The 21,535-nt window shown below is 36.4% G+C and overlaps 3 protein-coding genes and 1 long non-coding RNA gene across 6 annotated transcripts in view; 2 read left to right on the top strand and 2 right to left on the bottom strand.

Moving 5' to 3' along the window:
• CARPA (Carbonic anhydrase-related protein A) overlaps positions 1-6,152 on the top strand; it is a 61,726-nt gene extending 55,574 nt beyond the window's left edge. Inside the window, exons 9-10 of one of the 2 annotated variants that reach the window (XM_065303196.1) lie at positions 3,719-3,761; positions 3,887-6,152. In XM_065303196.1, coding sequence (XP_065159268.1) covers positions 3,719-3,761; positions 3,887-3,948 — 105 coding nt within the window. In that variant the 3' untranslated portion in view covers positions 3,949-6,152. Of the gene's footprint in view, positions 1-3,718; positions 3,771-3,886 lie in introns of both variants that reach the window. The other variant, XM_065303195.1, reaches the window with a different exon arrangement.
• A 3,217-nt stretch (positions 6,153-9,369) lies between these two features.
• On the top strand, positions 9,370-11,889 carry LOC135792532 (uncharacterized). The gene is made up of 3 exons (XR_010548362.1): positions 9,370-9,607; positions 9,657-9,721; positions 10,076-11,889. It is a non-coding gene; the product is annotated as an uncharacterized lncRNA (long non-coding RNA).
• On the bottom strand, positions 11,364-15,782 carry SREBP (Sterol regulatory element binding protein). Its single transcript, XM_065303187.1, has 9 exons — positions 15,564-15,782; positions 14,167-15,498; positions 13,920-14,104; positions 13,112-13,741; positions 12,867-13,050; positions 12,498-12,802; positions 12,134-12,295; positions 11,941-12,076; positions 11,364-11,792 (listed from the first exon to the last, which is right to left on the bottom strand). Exons 1-9 carry the CDS (start codon positions 15,634-15,636, stop codon positions 11,575-11,577), a joined length of 3,225 nt encoding a protein of 1,074 aa, XP_065159259.1. The 5' UTR covers positions 15,637-15,782; the 3' UTR covers positions 11,364-11,574.
• A 533-nt stretch (positions 15,783-16,315) lies between these two features.
• Positions 16,316-21,088, bottom strand: LOC135792524 (uncharacterized). 2 transcript variants are annotated; one of them, XM_065303188.1, is made up of 6 exons: positions 20,317-21,088; positions 19,675-20,260; positions 18,627-19,609; positions 17,102-18,564; positions 16,859-17,000; positions 16,316-16,785 (listed from the first exon to the last, which is right to left on the bottom strand). In XM_065303188.1, exons 2-6 carry the CDS (start codon positions 20,069-20,071, stop codon positions 16,717-16,719), a joined length of 3,054 nt encoding a protein of 1,017 aa, XP_065159260.1. In that variant the 5' UTR covers positions 20,072-20,260; positions 20,317-21,088; the 3' UTR covers positions 16,316-16,716. The 2 variants fall into 2 exon arrangements, with proteins under 2 accessions (XP_065159260.1, XP_065159261.1); XM_065303189.1 differs by lacking the exon at positions 20,317-21,088 and having other exon boundaries at positions 18,627-19,584; positions 19,639-19,807.
• Between the last annotated feature and the right edge of the window lie 447 nt (positions 21,089-21,535).

The following is a 21,535-nucleotide window of genomic DNA, read 5'->3' as shown; positions in this document are numbered from 1 at the left end:
ATACACATTTTCAAGTTCTTTTTCATTTGTTATATTATTTATTCTCAAAATAAAACATTTTATATTATTTTCTAAAGTTCAATCTATCTCTATTCCAATTTTTATCAAAATTGATCCAATACTTTAGATGTGAAAGAAAAAACAAACATACTTTTATTCATTTATAATATCTATATACATTAACACAAAAGAGTTAAAAAGTTGAACACAACCAGCAGATATACGTTATTCCTTGTATTGTATATAAAGGTGGTCACAGCTCCTTCATTATTCTCTAAACCCTCGCGCCCCAAACCAACCCGCGCGAAACGTGTACTCGTATACATTTCACAGTGCGATAATTAATGCGATGCCGGGTCGCTGTTAGTGTAATTGCCATCGGCCTGATGTTTCCTCCAACACAAACATAACCTCAATCCTAAAACAACAACAAAAAATAATAATAAAAAATAAAATCATCTTTAATGCTCTATTTATTTCTATTTATTTATTTATTTACATAAACCAATTAATTGTTAATATTTTATTTTATTTATTTTCATTTTTTATAAATATTAATCCAACGCTGTATTTCTTGCCACCGAGAAAAAAATAGAGTGTGAGTGTTCGATGTTGAGGCGGCAGCGTTGTGGGGGCGGCTAATGTGCACTTTGCATGCCGTCGCTACACTTGTAACGCGCGCGCGGGCAAACGTTCGCCGCCTCAACCTCATGCTTCTTGCCGCCGCGCCGTGCCATCCACTGAAGTCCATTCCCTTCTGGTGTTAAGTGATAGATGACTTTCTTAGGTCTAAGTCCTGGTCTTGAGAGGGGCGGCGTGCGGCGTGCCCGCGCTTAATGCGCCGATAGAATTGGTAATTGAAACCGTAGCGCGCCGTATGACCGATAAATTTCTATTATAACATAGAGAGTGCGAGTACATTACGGCCGGGTTGGGGGCGGCAGAGGAGAAACGCCAACGGCTGCGAAAGAAGACAATTAAGTTGTGATTTATTGCTATTATTATGTGTCATTCATATGCACGTCGCGGTCTTACAAGCGATAAAAACACTCAAATCTTCTACAAAGAGAAACAGAAATTAATTTTTGAAGAAAAACAATAATTTTAAATGTTTTAATTGTTTATTTATTAAATATTAGTGATAAACATGTGTAAATTATGATTTTAAGAGTATTTTTATATTCACGCTTTTTATAAAAGTGAAAGAAAAGTTTATTTCAGTTGTAAATTGATTTCTTTTTTTTTTCGATGATTTTTCTATAATTTATTATCTGTTATTGACAGAACAACAAGTTTTTGTTACACTCGGTAGAGGCGTAACATTATTACATAATTTAATTCCGTGTTTAGCGCGCGCGCGGCCTGTCGTCTAATTAGTTTCTACATATTTTATTCCCTGCGTTCCTCTGTCATAATTTATGCAATTCTCTGTAGTGCCAAACGCAGTCGGGGCTAAGTCGCGTTCGTCGCATATGCAAATGCGTTTACTGCAAAATTATGCATAACTTAAAGTCTTCCCTTTGTGCGCGGAGTTTTTATTGTTCTGTTTGTTTTATGCATCGTTTGTTTTAGACTTATTGCCGGCTTCCAGCCGAGTTATTACTTATATGCTTGTAGCACGCAAAAGTAGCGCATGCGTAAAAATATATATTGAATAATTACAGAGTATTTTAATTAAAATATTTACAATAAATATTAATGTTTTTGTCATTTTAGGAGAGAAAAACTGTTTAAAATATGATTTATTGATAAATCTACAAAATAGGTTATGTTAAAGTGATACTGCGCATGCGCAACTCAAATTACTGGTAGTCTTTTACCAATTATCTGTTATTTTTTCAATTTTCAGTTAAGTTTCTGTTAATTTTTCACTCAGAATTTGAATTAATTTTCAATTCACTGAAAATGTAACATTATTTTGTATTTGAATTTAATACCCATTGGATTAAGATTTATAGTCGTGTATGAAAACAACCATATCATTGAATCGCAGTGACGAGTACTGATAATATTTGTAAAAAAACAGTTTGTCTCGGCTTCGCACGAGAAGAATTAACTAATGTAGAAAAAACGTTCAGCACTGTGCCAGGTATAAACAATCTTGAATTTAATGAAAATAAGTGCATTGTAACGCCATCTCGATTCAAACAATACAACTATAATAACTATGAATGTATCTAACTATCAACTTTCATTCTTTATTTACATACACAATGTGTGCATTGCACCATTTCGTCGTAGTACTAGATTTGTCGCTAAATAAAGTAAAGTTTAAACAAAGTTAAAACTATAATAATATATTAAGTATCAAGTGCGCTAAACGGCACTTTAACAACGTTTAGCCAAGTGATGCCTAAGCTATTTTTTCTACTTTAATGCAATTTTCACATTAAGGTTTTTGTATTTAAATTTTTGTATTTTAAATCATCGAATTAAAGTACTTTAGTCACGACTTTGGCAGTCCGTGATTAAAATTCCACTTTTCGTACTTACAAACCGTGGAAAAAGTAGCACTTTAAAAGTGGAAGCAGAAAAAACCTTATTATTCTTAAAACGTAGTTTTTGTCACCTATAAATTGAAATAAATATTCAAAATATATATTTCACACACAATTTATAACAATGAAAACGCATATAATACGAGATAATGTGTTACTTATACGAAACAAGCGAGTTTCCGCTGTCGAAATTGAGCGCTAGCTCTCGTCGCACTCTCGCGTTATTTGCTTTGTACACGTGTACTAATTGTCTGCACAAAGGTAACGAATAAATCGGGATCTCGCGTTCCCTCACCACCCCACCAACATATGTACCAAACCACCCTCTCTCGTATCATCCCCACAACACCTACGCCACCTACACTCACCTACATATCTTGCACTCCCGATAAAGACGGCGTGTGCGCGTTGTACGCGGCGTGCGCGCTATCTGCGGATGGCGAAATTTCGTGCGAAATTAGTCGCGCCACGCGCGCTCGTTATTATTCCGCGCGGGAGGGCCGCTTCTTTATTACATCCATCCACCTCACACCCGCACCGCGCGCCCGCTTCTGGTTTCCGTCCTCCGCCACCTTGCGTAACGAATTCGCCTTTATAAATTAACACGAAACGAAGCCGCCGCTGCCGCGTAATACCTAATTTCGCTAATAAGACAAGAGGTTTATGCATTCATTACGGCTCTTTGCCGCGCGCCGCCCCCGCCGTTTTATCATATCGAGCATGTGTGTGCGCCGCGTCAATTTCGCCAGCGCCAGCTTTAATTATTTACTAATTGACGCATTATAGTAAGTAATTCCGTCTGCGCGCCGGAAGTGGAAGTGTTACAAAGCCGAGACGAGGCAAAACGACACGGAAATAGTTGTCTAATAAATCATGCCGTAATTATTACGTATCAACACAGCACAATACTTATTACAAGCAAAATAAAAAGAATTAATTACCACATTTACATTAATATACATATATTGCGCATGCGCAGCAAAAAAATATTTAATTTAATTGTATATTAAGTATCAAAACACAAAATTAATTAAAAACCTTTGACTAATGCGCAGGCGCAACCTTCACCACGTGAATAAAGTACTTTAGTCACGCCTGTGATTAAAGTGCCGCTTTTCGCACATCTAAACCGTAGGAAATGTGACGATTTAAAAGTGAAAGTTAAAAAATACGTTTTTTCTGATTTTTTTACTAAAAAATATTTTTTCTACTTTTTACAGAACAACAACTGTCCGAGCATGTACAAGGAGATGTATTACAAAGGTAATAATGGTAATAACAAGTTTGAGACCATCTGACCTGACCTCTGATCAACCCCCAACCCTCGCCACCTTAACTCCTTGCATGCAAAACCCTCCTCCGCGCCTAATGGAGCTTTGTTGTTCCAGCTAATAAATGGAGTCCCGTCGATGTCAAAGAGGTCGGCACCTTGCAGTTCTCGCTGCATTGAAGAACCGGAAGGACGCTTCGAGTGAGTAGTGAGTAGTGCCGGTTATTTTACCGCCGCCTCCCTAACCGCACGGACGAGGCACTAAAAACTTAATGATAGTCAATAATAATGTTAAACTTGCGCGCCCCAGCGCTAACAAGCCGCCATCTAGCCATCAAACGGACGAATGTTCGAGGACACGACCCGAGGCGAAAATGGCGCACAGCTAACTTTGTTACGAGTATGTAAAACTAACTGCAAATCGGCCAATAAACCACCAAGCAACTCATAAAAGTAAGAAAACATGATAAAACACGTCATATTGCATAAAGAAACATCCTATGATATAAATAAAACCACCACAATTAAAAATGAATGTATATACGTATGAGAATTTAAGGTTATGATTGTTTCGAGTATGATTCTCATTGAATTAGTCTTTATAACCTACGTATTAGGCCTGAGGAGTTGTAGATTGAGGTTAGGGAACGTCGAGTTCTAGCTAATGTGTGTGTGCCAGCGGATTTGTACCCTAGTAGCAAATTATAAACAAAAAATGATGAGGATTATTCTCATTTCTTACCAAAAATTCTTCGCTGACTTGTAATTAATTAATTAATTATTAATATAATAAAGAACGAAATGTTATTATGAAAAATACTTGTGATATTCTGCAATGCAATAACGTATCTTTCAACTTTTAACTTATTCAAAATGAAAAAGTTTAGCAATACATTGAAAAAAAATCAAAAAAAAAACTCAGAAAATTCATTTTGAGTTTTTGCGAAATAAATCAAAATAATTCAGCTCTGTAAACATTTTTGAAGCGTTTTTGTTTTTGATGTTTTATTGTGTTTCATTAGGGTTTTATTATGTTTCATTAAGGTGTTGTGCATTGTGTTGTGGCCAAAGTGGAGCGCAATTTTCGTTTTATTCACTTCAGCGGTGAGTTTTCACGATTCTCGTGATTTAATCTGATTTAATCTCTTAACTGTTTACATTATCAAAACAAAAGCAGCACAAATGAATACCGGCGCATGAAAACGAATGAAAACAAACGAGAGCGTAATTGTCAGCTAATGAGAATGAGATTAGCATGCGAAATGTAAAAAACACTTAATATTCCTGCCGCAGATATAAAAAAAGTTACATGACAGACATGAAAAGAAACGCAGCAAATTAAAAAATGAATTAAAATTAGTATTTACGTGAATTGCGGCGGCACGAACGCTGGGTTTATTAATTTTCAAGCGGAAATATTTATTAATAACCTGATACAATCAATTACAACCACAAACAAGTCAAATTTGTTACGATTTTCGAGTAATATTGCATTTTTGCTTCTGGTTTTGGTTTGAATTGATATTTACAAGTAACATAATGTCAAAATATGTAAATATGTACGCCTGTAATGATGTAATTAAACCGTTTAGCTATTAAGAAGTCAAACTGCTACTGAAACTAATAATTACGATAATTAACTAATTAAGAACTAAAAAAGCATTGCGATATAAAAAGAAAATAACATGTATAAAAGAGTAACAAAGTAAACAATGTAAAATGTAACACAGAGTAAAAGAAAGTTTGTTGACTTATTATTAATGTTTGTAAGTATTACTTATATAGTGTTATTTTATTTTAATTATAAACGAACAGAAATCAGGTTTGTGTTCGATTTGTAAAACAGCGTACTGTATGCAACCCATTAAACATTTTACGTAACTTCACACTCTAACCACACACTTGTGATGCGGTATGCTAGGTGTATATTGGGTTGCATATAATATTTTTACAAAACGTACATAAACTTTTAAACTGTTTCAATAAATTTACATTATATAGTATCAAAACGATAAAACAACAACTAATTATACAATAAATGCGTGAATGAGTTATTATTATTAAATTTTTAGATGAAAAATGTACAACAAACTGTATTTATTTACGATTTTATGTAAAAATTCTACGATGCAGGTTTCGTTCTCAACTAAAACACAGTTTGCAGCGAATGCAGTGACATAAGAACGCAAACAAAGTCCAATTTTATTAGCGCCACGCGTACGATGTATGAATAATGAATTATTTATTAAGTATATTGTCATTATAATAAAACCTAGTAAGCAAAGGCGAAGCAATGCGATGTGCGAATGTGGATGCAACGCAATGAAATGTTGGATTGAGGTTATGAGCAAAATGATTGCGAAATAAAAGTGTAAAATATTCAACTGGTCGTTTTATTCGTGAATGATGACTATTTACAAAGTTATACCTTATTTTATTGTTATAAACTTGGTTGGAATACAAAATGGCGGTTGTAAAATATAAATTTGATCAATTCTAACCTATAAATACGAAATTTTGTGTTTTCATTCATAAATTTGAATATAATTATTTAAAAACCAAGTTAAGAGCCAATATATCAGTTCCAAAATGTAAACTACTCCCTAAATATTCGTTTTGTTGTTTTGAAGCTTTGCGTGACGGCACGCATTTGGCGCGAACAAAACAGGCGACGACAAATTTTAATTATCGTTTGCATGTCGTTCATTTTCCTTCGCCTTCGACTCGGACACCCGTTTTCTTTTGTTGCCCTATAGCGTTTTTTCAGTGTATTGCCGCACTAAGGGTGCGACACGATGTCATTTATTTATTGCAGCGTTACATAAGTTGGAGAGTTACATAAATTAGCGCATGGCGCGCAACATGCCGAGGGGGTGGTGGAAATAACGACGGAAAAATGTCGCGCGTCTAATTAATGGCACACGTTCCGCGTTTTGTTCGTTTAGTCGCATTTTATTGCACGCGAGCGCAAAACGAGGCTTTTCTTCTAGGAATATGGAAATATATCTAGGTGGAAATGTAAATATGGACACGCTTTTTAAAAATGAAACAAACGTAACAGGTACACGAGTATAAAAAGAGGTTATAAATAATATGGCAACCTAAAAATACTTTCAGATATGTTACTTTTCGTTAAAATCAAGAAAAACGCACAATTTTCTAGGTTAATATCAAAAATATTGTATGCAACCCGTTAAGCAGGTTACAGAATTTCACACTTTTGACAGCAGTATGTGATGTTGCAGGCTTTGCGTATATTAGGTTGCATTCAGTTAGGTATTTCACCAACCAAACATTTTTCTATATTAATAAATCAAAAAAAGCAAATAAATTGATAAAAAAGAATCCCGGTGATGCTTGAACACTGCTTACTTCTTTTTATGTGCCGATAAGACATTGATAACAGTTATTCCTGCGCGAAATCGTCTGGATAATAGCCGATCGTCGATTGTCGATTCGGCGGCGGAAAGTAATAAACGCTTTCTCTCGTCAAACGACATGTTTCGGCGTTTCGGTGGCGTTTCCTTTCAACCCGCGCGCGTGGAAAACAACCGGCCCACCATTGCCACCCTCCATAAAACGTTTTCACACCGCCACCGCCGCCTCAGCCGCCGCCAAACAAGACGAGCGCGCATTATTTCAGCTGTATAAACGGTCCCTTCGTTCGCTCGTCTTGATTTACAACTTTATTTCCGTTTATTGCCGTCTTCGCGTCGACGCCGAAAACACTCACCGCCTCACCGGGCCCCGGAATCGATGTCTTCATTGCCTTCATCCTTTTCGGGCTTGATTTCCGCAGCCCGCAAACTCTCAAAACAATTGAATGATGCATTAAACATGAGCGACACGTGTAAAAAAATGTTTCAGAAAAAATCTTTTCTTTTTTTTTGTTTTTGTCTATCAATAAGTATCTTTTTATATTTCTGTGATGAAATAAAAGCACTAACAAACAGAACGCGACTGTGCTCGTCATCGCGTTCTTTGAGTGAGTCGAAATGGTAATGAAGAAATTAATTCGAGAAACGCAGTCTGTTTGCCCGCTTCGATTGCGAGTTTTTATAGTTTTCCTTTGTCCCCGCGTCGTTTTCTTTGTCCGGAGTCGGCTTCGCTGCTGGGGATCCACTCGCGCTAAACGCATTCGCTTACGAGTGCTCACAGATGTCTTTTATATACTGCAAAAAGAGGGAAAAAACGCTCGGGTTCAGGGACAACTGGAAGGGAATCACTGGTGAATTATACGGCCGGTGGTTTAATATTAATGAGAGAATTTTGATTAACTGTGGACGACGCATCGGGCATGAACGGTTCTTTCATCTTCAAATAGAGTCCTTTAAGATGGACGCATGGTTTCGACATTTGGTGGTCAAAGGAACATCTTTTATTGTGAGTTAAATTACGTTTTCTTAGAAAAGTGTTACTTTTGTATGTAAAACTAGATTTAAATTTTAAAAAATAATTATTTTCTTGTTTTCTGTTAAGTCGTTAATAAAATTTTGAATTTTATTTTAAGTTAATGAGAATTGTTAATAGTGCGCCATCTATAAGTGATTTATATAACTATAAACATGATAAAATCTCCATATTAACTTTCATTCCTTATTTCACACCCTTCTAGTTATATGTTTACAATAAAAACTTGACGTTTTATTTTTCCTTGGTCATAAACGTCTCTATACTAAAATTTATGAAAATTCCTTCAGTAGTTTTTACGTGAAAGAGCAACAAACATACAAAATCCTTCACATTTTGCATTTATATTCATCTCTAGCATGATATTATTAAGTGAATGTTATGATTTACTCTTCATTTTCTAAATCTTCTCTAAATTAATTTTAGTGTGTGAAGTTTCCGATCTGTTTGCGTAGGACGTGCCCGAGCAGAGCGCTAATCTCTAAAATTATGAGCTTAATCCTTAAATAATTCATTAACAAAACAGTCGAATGTAGTGCGTTTTCGCCGGGCTGGCAACTGTTTGGGTGTGTAGTGGCAGTAGCGGCTGGATATCAAACAATAATTACAAAATTAGCAAATTACTGCAAACCACTGCAAACACAAGTGTGATTAGAGCCGAAAGTCACAAAGTCTCAAAAACAAACAACGCTACTCTTGTAAATTTCATCGTATTAAACTCAATTTTGGTACTGAGAGTTGTTAAATTTACTTTCAATTCACTGAGAATGCAGTATTGTTTTGTTTTTGTGTTAAATACACGTTGAATCAAGATTTATATACGTGTATGACAATAACTTTGGCATTGAATCGCACTGACTACTGATAATATTTGTAAACAAACAGTTTGTCTCGGCTTCGCACAGTAAAAATTTACTAATGTAGAAAAAACATTCAGCGCAGTGCCAGGTATAAACTATCGTGAATTTAATGCAAATAAGTGCATCGCAGCGCCATCTCGATGCAAAATAAATCACCACATCATCTTTCTTTGTTTATTTACACTTTTGCAGTTATATTGTCGCTATCACACTTCGCCTGCTTGACCTCTCGGCTAATCTGAAGGTTGCTTGAGAATAGTATCACAATCCGACCAGCAGATTGCTAGTAAATGTACAAATTTAAATGAAATATAGTACATATTTAGTTTTGCTTTTGATTCTATTTATTCCAACTATGCTTATAGATTTTTGTTTAATGTATGCAACCAGATTAACATTCTGTCATAAATTTTCAGCTCTAATTTGCTGTTTTTGTCAGTGGCAAATTTCTACAAGTAATTGTTGCTTTATACTTAATTGACGATTAATATTTGCCGTAAAACTATATCAAGTGCTTCAGTTAAAGAATATATTAACAAACTCTAATAGAAATCACGTTTTAAACCGAAGTAAGTACACTTTATAAGAAAATTTTCACGATTGTAACTTATAGGTTAGTTTAGGTTACACCATCGCAAATGATTCCAAACCAGTTATTCGTATTCCATTGTTTCTACATTAAGGTGAGTACCAAAATATACAAAATTAATACCTAAGCTGATTAATTTACTCTTTGAATGACTGTGACTTTACGTACAAATTCGAAAAATATGTCGTCTTACAATTCGATGCTTCGCCCGCATCATTCTCCACTTCTCCATCCTTCCGAAGGTTTTCGTAGGCTACGAAAACTTTCGACTTTTATGATTATGAATTTCTCGCTCGGTTTTTCTAGAATAAAAGTTTGTGTGGCGCGCGGATTTTAATACCGTTTCGCTTTCTGGCTTTCGTCCACTTTCGTCGTCGCTGCACTCCGCCTCTGAGGGCTGGAACATACTTTGATACTTAATTAAAAGAAGTTTTACTTCATCTTTCAGCACGAGGCAAAGAAACAAAAAAGCGACCGTGAGCGCAATGTGCTTTTCCGTCTCGACGCTCAGCACCAGCAGATAACTCAACTATTTTCGCATTTTCACACCGGCGTGTGCGAGAGAGGGTGGTGTTCTTTTCATTTCGCCCTCGCGGCGAATGGTTTTCATCTTGATCTTGGATCTTGGCGTTTGTTCAAAATTATAGAAAAGTTATTAAGGCATGTCGTCTTCTTCCCCGCGTGCTGTTCATAATCTGTGATATTTCACAGGAATATTAACGGTTCAAGATGTCTGCCACGTCTATTCTACCTTTGTTTCTTTTGCTTGTTTTGCAATTGTCGGAAAACTAATAAGTGGAATCACATCACAAAGTAATACTACTGTAATCGAAGTAGTAGTCTTTCAAAAATACACTTTAACGCCATCTAGATTCAAATTTTATAACTAAAACTACGATAAAATCTCTATATTAACTTTAATCCTTTATTTTGCACCTTTGCAGTTAAATATTTACGATAAAAAGTCGCTCATTTCTTTTTCCAAAGTCAAAAGTATCTCCATGCTAAAATTTATCAAAATATGTTCTGTGAATTTTGCGCGAAAGCGTCACAAACATACAAATGCATACAAATGCAATTATTCGGAAAACTAATACGCGGAATCACATCACAAAGTAATCCTACTGTAATAATACAAGTAGTCTGTTAGACATTAAATTGACGAAGGCATTTCTCAATGTTTCTTCGTTCGAGGATATTTCTTTCTAAGCGCGCGCCCGCCTTAGAAGAAAAACGAAATAAATGGTTTAAACTCTCGTGCTCGCGCGCTCGAGCAATTTGAATATATATGTTTCGAGAAGTCGTAAATTTCCCAACTAATGCTCGACGTCTCGTTGAAGTGTGCGCGCGTGTGTTGGGGGTGGCAGGTTGCGGGGGTTGTAGCGAAGAAGGAAGCATTCTTTTACGCGCGCCGCGCGCTTCCAGCGACAGAATTATTACTACTTCATCACTCTCGAGGAAACGCTGAAACGAAACAAGACAAGATGAAATACTTAACCGACGCTCTCTCTGCGAACGCAACGGAACGGCTCTCCTTGACGTCGAAGAGGAGTTAATTAAAAATATAAATAACCAGCGACATTTTATTGGTTCACTTCAAAAATATGTGTAGTGCACACTGTGTATGAGTTATACTTATACAACATGGCGTCATTATTATGACATACTGCGCATGCGCACAACGTGTAACCTTTAATTTTGACAGTTGGTGTGTCAAACTATAACCAACTATTACATTCACTTCAAATCATTTTTACTATTTTATTTAATAAATACAAACTTAAAACATTTTTTGTTTTTCAAAAATAACACTTAGCGCAAACAATATAAAAATAAATGAACCGATTTCATTCTTTCAAGGACACAAACACTCATTAAGTAACTTACAATTACACACAACTCAAGATTATTTACAAAATATATGAAATGAATGCTTATTTAATAAGTCTATGGACTAACGGAATTGGGACCTAGGGTCTTCATAAGTTTATAACAATCTTGCAGTCGCTTCTTATCCCCGATGCGCTCCAAGGTCTTCGCTGCCTCGGCGAGCATACCGGCGCGCTCTCCCGGTAGGGAGATCAACTGCCCCGGGAGATGCCTGCAGGCGAGATACAAAGCGGCGGCATGCTGCCGCTCCCCGCCCAACTGCTGTTGATTCTTGTCTGTCAACAAACACACCGCAAAAAATTAAACTCATCATAAGCCTCATGAAATATTCATTGCGCAGATGATGTGCAAATAAAAATTAGCAAACGCAAACGTTTTATACATCAAATATTGTAATGAGTTTCCAAAAAAAAGAATTCGTACCTTTGCCGCAAATCATGCTGCCTTTCGAGTGGCGGTGGCGGAGGGATTTGTCCAAGAGTTGTTGTGTTTTCCCTGGGGCGGCACCAGCCATCAAACGTGATGTGGCTTCGTAGAGGAAAACTCGTGGCAATGCAGACTGCAAACAAATCGTTATGTTAAGACTTATTTATTAAGAATTTTGAAAAATTATTACCGGAATATGGTGCGCAATTCCCCTTAGTGAAGTAATATCCTTCTGGAAAGCTGTCAAAATAAGCGCTGGGACTGGCACACTGTTTGGATCAGCTTCCACGGCGTCTTCCCAGATAGCTGTGCGAGTTTCCAACAACCAGTCACAAACTAACAATTGTGTCAACTGCAAAGAGTAAAAAATAACATTTATTACATTTTTTGCTTTTATTTTTAATAATTAAAGCATTTGTTGCAATTTTTATCAACAAAGATTGCACTGAAGAGACATTGCATTGGAAATTAACATGCAATGCAACTACAATGCACCCTCATCAATAAAACAAATCATTTTCAATAAAACTAGAAATAAAATGAGTAATACTCACTAAAACTTTGATATTCTGCTTTTTGCAACTGTTGAATGTTAGACTATCCTCCAAAATCCGGCCGGCCATGTCACACTGCTTCAAAATAACTCTGTGTGACTCTTGATCAGTCAAATAAGATCTCCTGGCTCTGAAACCTGCGATTACTGCTTTGGGTAGAGGGTCAGCCATGTCCGCCAGTTGTTTCGGGATGTTCTCGACGTTTTTGTACAATCTCTCCGCGTTTTCGTCTTCGCCCAGCAGCCAGTAACAGGAACAAGCGATAACATTGGTCCACCATGTTGCAATTTCATCATCTTGATATTCTATGAAAAAAATTCATTTATTATTAATTTTATTACTTGATTTTGAGAGAAAATAATTATTTACTTTGTAATGTGGTATTGGCAAAGATGCTACCTGGATCTTTATCCAAATTCTCTACCAATGACTGCACATATTTCAACACATCAGTTGTATTTGTTTTCTTTGATGCATCATCGTCACCATTACTCTTACTTCCAGGCGCTACTAATGTCTGCAAGGATTTTTCAATCAAATGTTCTCGGTACAACTGCAAAAAAAAACAAATAAATATTTAGAATGATAGTCCATTACACTGGTTATGTTCTAACCTTCATAACAAACGCCATTGGTTCAGATTTATTCACCACGGTACAAAACGGTACTCCTTGCACTTCCGAATCATCATAGGTGATATTCGTAGTGGTAAGAAATTTATATCCATAAACTTGGAAAATCCACTTGAAACGTGACGGAATCGGATCGCATGTATTGGTGGTTGCATTCTTCGCTAGATTAATATAGTACCGATGGAAACCTTTCACGGTATTATAACAACTGTGCTTGATTCGTAAAGCCACGCCTACATATATGTCAATCAGTTGTAATGGCGGCAGCATGTTTCCGGCAGCTTCGGCTAGATTCACCGAAGACAAGCCGAGCACCAGTCCAGAAAGATGGCCGTACTCAGTGGGACCTTCAACGAGTTGGATTTGATTCAACGCGTGGTAGATCAGTGCCAGTTCACGACAAGAAGTCTGCGCTTCGTAGCGGACGACGCCATCAGCAAAGAAACCGCCGGTGTGACGAGACAACCATTTTCCGATCCACAATCGGTGAGTAACTTGACGAAAGAGTTGCCAGAGTACGGATGTGATTAATTCAAGCCGGGAGGTGGGTAGAGTCACACCGAAAGTTTGCAAACAACGGCGTAATTCTTGTTTTGCACGCGCATTATCTCCCTAAAGAACAAAAACAGTATTTAAAATACATAAAAAGTTTCATACGCGTAAAATCTAGTGACAAATTTGTCACTAGGTTGGTAACATTGCTGAAAAGACCCTAAACCGCAAAAAAGTTTTGCTTCGGCGTCAGTTTTAGTTGAGTTACAAATTATTACGCGTCTCAAAGTAAAATTACCTGTGAAAGATGAAAATCAGCTTGCCTACGGTGTCGCCAGAAGATCTGCGCCTCTTTGGACTTGCAAGGTACGATCGGATCGCCATAAACAAACATTTTAACGGTACAAATCCCCAAAATGAATAAGTTTATCAACCAAAGCAGAAAAGCGCCACTTGTCCATTGTAATCCCTCCGAATCGCCAACTAAACACATAAAAAATTATTCATTTCTATTTAAACTCTTAAACTGCGGGTAATTATCTTACAGCTTAATATTTTTCTCCCTGTATAATCTTGTACGCCTGTCGAAATTGAATTCAACGCAAATCCAAACGGATTAAACGAAATAACCGCCAACATGAACATACAAATCGCAATCTTTGAATGATCGAGCATGCCTTTGGTAATGCCCATGGGTTCATCATCACTGTCATATTTCATTTGACTGTATTCCGGACTCGCAGGAATCGAATGCGTTGGCGAAAGCGATGAAACATCTGAAGGTGGTGGACTTGGTTCATAGTACATTTTCACCTCCTCTGTATTCGCGCCAGCGCCCAACAAATCTTTGATTGTATTTTTCGACGCCGCCATCTTTAACGTGAAATTTTCCTGTTTCAATTTCGCGTTGCTATTTTGCAAAAAACGAATATATTCAATTGTTTTTCGCAAAATGGCGGATTTGTTCAACTTGGCATCTTCACCAACAATAATATTCTTCAACTCAATGATTTTATCATTGATTGAAGTGCGATATTTTCTTTCTATCGCGTTATGCGCCGACCGTTTCACCTCTTTGACTTTGGGTTCTTTACTCGTGAGTGGCATCCTGTTAATTGCAACTTTCTCAGAGTCCAACACAAGTGGTATACCAGTTGTGAAAAGTTGTCCATTTGTGTTTATCAAATGCACAGCTTGATTTGTTGTTCGCGGGGTTGTATACATTACAGTCGGTTGAATTGCTTGTGACTCAGATTTAATAATTTTCTGTAAAATAACAGGCTGTATTGAAGAATCCAGCTGTCCAATGTTTTGTACAACAATATTCTGTGTCTGCTGAGGTTTCTTCTTCTGTTGGGATTGGATAATCACTGGGTTTCCATTCAACTGAGAGTAAATCAATTGATCACCAGTTGTTTGAAGACTGGGTGATGAAATGATCACTGTTGCAGGTGTTGTTGTAGGTTGTGTTTGGTTAGATTTGATTGGTTTTGCTTTCAGGGGTTTAGGAACAGTGGGAACTTGTTGGGTATTAGCAGGTTGTATATTTGGCAGCAGTGGTCTTGTTGGTGTTGGCAAGTTGAAAACTTGATTCACTTGTTGTTGCTGCATTTGTGGTACTTGTGCAAAGACTTCTTCTTGTTTGATTTGCACCACAGGTTGCTGTTGTTGTTGCATCTGTAGTTGCACTTGCTGTTGTTGCATTTGTTGCTGTTGCTGTGCTAACAATTGTTGTTGATGATGTAATTGTTGCATCTGCTGCATAGTTCCACTTCCATCTAAATCATCCAACAAATTCATCATTTTGTCATCCAGGAAGGACTCGTCTCCAAAGAAATCGTTCGTGAGGATGTCATTGCCGCAAGTCATCAGTAAATCTAAAATGATTCATTTGTTGAGTTTATTTTTGAAATATTTTGAAAGAAATAAGAGGAAAACATACCGTCAATTCCGCTTAGCTCACCGAGATTAAACTCTTCCACCGGGTCCCCGGCGAAGTGATTGTTATCACCCATCTTCTTGTGTGTAATCGCACTTTTTATTATTAATCGACCATCGAAAACAATGCGATCTTAGGTAAATTGATCAAGGCACGTCTTGTTAACCGCGAGACGTAGAACGAAACGCACGATGCGCAGCAGGATCACAACACTGCGAATCGGCGAATCAGGACGTGGCCATGCGATCTGATGTTTTGACGTCGGCGAATCAGAGAATTGCGTTTAAATACCAAACGGAAAACAAAACATGTCATTACTTCTGAATTAATTGTTAACACTTGCAATTAGACAGTGATAAACTAAATTTAACATTATTTAACTGGGTTAATAATGAAAGTTATTAGAAATTTTAATTGTACTATTTACAATTTAGTAAAATTATAATACCGAATTATGTAATAACCACATTGTATAATATTTTTGGTTGGTAGGCAACCTGTCAAAATTGATTTCAAAACAAATTTACTTTGTTAGTAAGTATATTAGGTGTTTTCTCGGAAAAATTTCACTTTAATCTACTAATGCGCAAATAAACAGTTGTCGGAACCATTTTCTTTGATCAGAGCTGTATTTACGAGAATGTTTGCACAAGTTCGTGAATTTTGCATATTTTGCACAACAAAACTTGCTTTTTGCATTTCAAAGAGTTAAATGTTAATAATTTATATCAAATATGGTTAACAAAAGATCAATATTTCCATATAGTCTTTATTTATAAAAATAACGGTACATTTACCATAATATAAACTTGTAACTTTAAAAATATAACATAATAAATAGGAATTCTTCCATCCTAAATATCCAAAAGTGTAAGATTCCTGCATACACTCAACATAAACTTAAAACATATTCTTTCAATGGCTCAAAACCAACGACTAATAAAAGAAAAATCACCAATTCTGACTTAAACAACCAAACACAAAAACAAAACTCGCAACTTGAAGCAGAATAATTGCGACAACCATAAAATAAAGATTAGAACTTTGGTAACATGACAAAAATGTCACAATTATAATATTAATACTGAACTATATATGAGTATGGCGCGTGAGAGATTCACAACTAAACCTATGAGTCAATTAAAAAAAAAACAGATCATTCCATGATAGTAAACTTGCGGCAAATGGGACAGGCCGTGTTTTGGCGCAGCCACAAAGACACACACTGAAAGCAACAAATCAAAAATAAAATAATAAAATGAGACAAAAGTATAACAAAAAAAAAACAATTAACATACCTTTTCATGGAAAATGTGAGAACACTTCAACGTTACACTTGGCATCGAGTTCATCTTTTCAAAACAAATCGAACAAAATTCATCAGTCGCAACTGCTCTGGGAGGTATTTCTTCGGCAGCTTCACAGTTTTGCAGACGCAATCTAAAAACAAAGAAAAATTAATATTTTCAATTCTTAATATTTTAATTATTCAATATTTAAGTAAAAGCCTTTTTATGACAATTAATTTAATTTATACTCACTGCATCTGATGCTCGATATAATTCCCAACATTATCAAAGATAGTCTCCATGGATATCTTATGCAAATTAACATTCATCGCTTTCAAGAAATTCAACGCATTGATCAAATCATTCATCAACGCGTTAGGAAATCGTTTCTTCACTGCCAGATAAATATCGCGATATTTCCCCATAAAAACCGTCGATTCCGAAGAAGATCCAGGATTAGGCGATACAGACACATTCGACGGAATATACTGCGACTGTTGATTCCAGTTATAATTCTCCTTCATAGCCCGATCCACTCTTGGAGCTTCCACACTCCTCTGGCGAAACACCGCCGGATTTGTACTAGCATTATAAACAGGACTGGAACTAGTCGAACTTAGATTTGTCGCAGGTCTTCTCACAGCACCTCCATTCATATCAACACCACGATTATTCCCCAACGTTATATTCGTTGGATAATTCACAGCGTGCGCAATCTGCGATAAAATATTCTTCGTGGAAGGATCATCAATTTCAGGCGACGGTGCCCTGGAAACCTTTGAATAATTAGACATCGAAGACAGCGGACGATTGGAGCCGACAGGACCAAGGTTTGGTTGTGGAACTTTAGATATAGCAGTATTATAAACTCTTCTGGTATCCTGAGGTCGGTATATCTTATCCTGATCCATTAAACTCTGACTTATCAAACGCGCATTATCCAAAAGTGCGTTACTCAGCGCTGAATGTACTGGCATCATCGCATTGACAGTCAACAAATACTGATTGAACAACGTCGTGCAAAACTCATCCGTGTAAACAATCAAATCCTTCCAGTTGATGGCAATCACTTTATGCTGAATCATACTGGTATCTCTTCGATTTTCACTTCTGGTAACACAATCTTTTGCCAAAAGTAACAACGATACGTTCCGTTCGAGTTTAGCCACTACCGAAGTAAGAAACAATTGATTCGCTTCGCACATTTGTTTTATATTCAAATTCGGATTGCAGGTGTAAAAGTAATGCGTGAGTTCCTCATGCATACGTTCACAACGCACTTTGTATTGTGATATCTTAGCGATTAGCAAATTTATGAATTCTTCTATTCCATTTATGATCACATTCTGCATATCGATGACTTTGTCTTGCTCAGTCTTAAATTTGTCGTTGTATTCATTCTTGAGGCAAGAAATTCTGTCGTATAACTCGTCATATTGCTCGGATTTTTCTTTATATAGTAATTGTACTTCTTCATTGGTGTCAATAAGAGCATCACGGCGTGCTTTCATCCTGTCGAATTCATCAGTCATTTCGTTGAGTTGTCGCTGCAAGTTTGCGTTCTCCGCGGATAAATTCGCATTCAAAACTTGTAATTTTTCGTTCTCTTTAATCACTGATTTACTGCAGACTGGTTTTGTTAAATCATCCGGTGGTTTAACAACGTGTGAATACGATTTGTTCAATTTTGATAAATTGTTTTGAAGTTGTTCAATCTAAAACACGAAAATTCATTTTATTAAATTAAATTTTTACATTTTTACAATTAGTAATTTACTTGGTGTTTTTGATACTGAATATCTTTATTCTTCTCGAGAATAGTTCGTTTTGCTTGACTTAATTCTCTCTTGAGCGCTTTGAGAGTTTTGTTCTGATTGTCACCTAAATCTTTTCTAGCTTCTTGAAGTTCTAGAATTTTCCCTTCAAGTTCAGCTACTTTTTTAGTGAGCGCCGATTCTAACATATTAATATGTTTCTGGAAGTTCTGCTCTTCGGGATTATGTTTATCAGTCTGGGTTTGTTTGGTACGGCAGGAAGACTTGCTGTAATTTGTTTGAGTTTCCTTAACAGCGCGGGTATTCTTCCCAATAGGTATTGCTAAATATCTGCCACAGCATAATACACCATCACCGTTACCCATATTATAATGGTGTTGACGTATTCTGTCCAATTCACATTCACAAATATGCCCACCGCATGGCCTGTTAATATCTTTGCGAAAGTTTTGATTTTCTTCCACTGCGTGATTCTGCGCATGTTGGATATAATTCTGATGTGTGGCAGTGACCCATTCTTTTAATGCAAGTGTTCCATCGTGGTAATCATCGGGAAAACATTGAAAATGCACTTCGCCTACGGTTTGCTGCGCAAACAATCGCCATTGTCGCACACATCTGCATAGAATATCAATTTGTTTCTTAATGTAGCTGACGGCATGCTTTGAGTTGCGTCCGTGAATTTCCATGTCGTATTGGTTCCGAATCGCCATTAGATGCATATTTGTCGCGTCCATTTTGTCATAAAGCCGATTCGCAGCGGTTTCAGCTTCTAATACTTGTAAATACAACGCGCCCATTTCGCCTTCAATAAGTACATGCTTACTGAATTGCTTCAACAGCGGTGATAATACTTGTTGAAACATTTTTACTACTTTATTCTCGCAACGTGTCAAGGGATTCATGTGATGAACACCATAGGGCTTTCCAATTCTTAAAGTTATCTTGGGTTTCCTCACTCTAAATACCATAAAATTAATTTTATCTGAAAAAATTTAAAAATGAATAACATACCGTCTAACATCTCGAACAAACGCCGGTAGAACATACGTAGAAGATGTATCAGGTTGCGCATGATACAACGGCGGTTCCAGTTTGTCAAAATCAAAAACCGGTGGAAAACGAAAGGCACTTCATGGAAAGAATTCACATAAATCATGCCATTCATTCCAGAGTAATTTACTACAACTGGCTGAAGAGTACAATGTGTAGGCACATGATCCTGCCTGCAGCATCCATTACAATCAGGGCTCAATTCACATAAATACTGCTTCAAACTGGGTTCTGAATCAATACTTAAAATGAGTTGTTGATATCTCAGTGCCTCATTGACTTGTGATCCAAAACAACAACCATCAAAGTTGGTTATACTTAAAAGCATATTCAAAGCATAGTGTTCAGTCTCCATAGAATACTCTTTACAGAAACTTCTCACTTGTTTCTCCATGTTTAACTTGATTAGTTTGCCATAAGCATACAAAGCAAAAATTATGTGTCTTGGGGAATTCTCACCAAAGTTTCTAACAGTAAAAACGTCTGCTCCTGTTGCAACTTTTGTTTTGTGCTCTCAATAAGTTGAAAATTAGTAATTATAAAATCTAAACCAGAAACAATTACTTCTGCAGCTTGTTCTTTGCTAAAATAATAAAAATTTATAGCCTGGCTAATAATCTGAGTAAAAACTTAACTTACCATTTCAATTTGAGGTAACACCCTGCTAAAATTGAATACAACATTGGATAAACAAGTCCATAGTCTTCCAGAACACTTTGACAAAACTCTACACATCTTAACAACTCTGTCTGAGATTTAAATGCACATAATGCCAAGATAATTTCAAAATATGTGATGACATCTTCAGGAGATGCATCAATATACTCATCTTTGTATTCATCTGAATCGAACATATTGTACATGAACGCGGTAACATGCCAACATTTTTTAAAATTGCCCAGAAAGAGTAATTTAACCACGATGCGATGCAGACGTTCGAATCGTTCGCGTTTCAAATAAACTACATCGATGGCAGGCTGTCGTTCGTATTCTTCGAGGAAGGCGATGAAGAGATTGTCATCTTTTACGTCGTTTTCACGCTTTGCAATAACGTTGCTCGACATGATTCCTACGGGAACCACGGCGGGCTTTGTCCACAGCCGACTTGAATTCACGATGCTTGCCGGTTTTGGAAGTTAGGTTATTCACAACAAAATTGAAACTGGTTTCAATGCACATGCGCAAAAGGTAGACAACTGTGACTAAACTAAACTTTGAAATGTTAGATTAGAGGATAATAAGGTTTAGAAATGTTGATATTTTCGACAATTGCGTTGACTTACTAAGAAATTAAGTGTAGAATTGAACTTTGGCAAGTGACAGTCTTTTTTCGTTTCTCAAACAAACAAATTTTGTTTTCAGCCTAAGCAACTTTTGTTTTTTCAAAAGTGATTTGATTATTTTTCCTACATTTTTGTTTTGGTTTTACTATTTCTAAATTTGCGGGCTTTTCCTATCGTGTTAGAAGCAGTGTTGTTCATGCATCGAATAATAATTATCCGTTTCATTTTATTTTAATAAAAGTGGATGTATTTCTTCTCAATAATTATCAATCCAATGAAATTGGTTGTGGTTGTTTTGTTGTTCTCGTTTTTACAATGTTCTCGCAGCAGCCTCCTCGCTTCACGATAATAAAACGATGTAACATTACTTATCTAGTAAATAATACAATCTACAAATGAGATGCATCAATGCCATCCGGCGTCTTTGACAAAACGTAAGTAATCATAGTAAAAAAATGAGACCGATCTCCTACCAACTATCATACAAAAGACATCCTGCTTTAATGAAATCAACAAAAGACGCGCGATCAAGATTTATAAACAGTTGAAAAGAGAATTTCCATGGTTGTGTGTGT

This window comes from Atheta coriaria, unplaced genomic scaffold (genome assembly GCF_025399875.1).
Source record: "Atheta coriaria isolate IRGN ID8LTWV9N9 unplaced genomic scaffold, Caltech_Dcor_3.1 hic_scaffold_5_pilon, whole genome shotgun sequence".
NCBI lineage: Eukaryota > Metazoa > Arthropoda > Insecta > Coleoptera > Staphylinidae > Dalotia > Dalotia coriaria.
The sequence above is the reverse complement of the archived record's forward strand: the minus strand, read 5'-3'. Positions and strand labels throughout refer to the sequence as shown.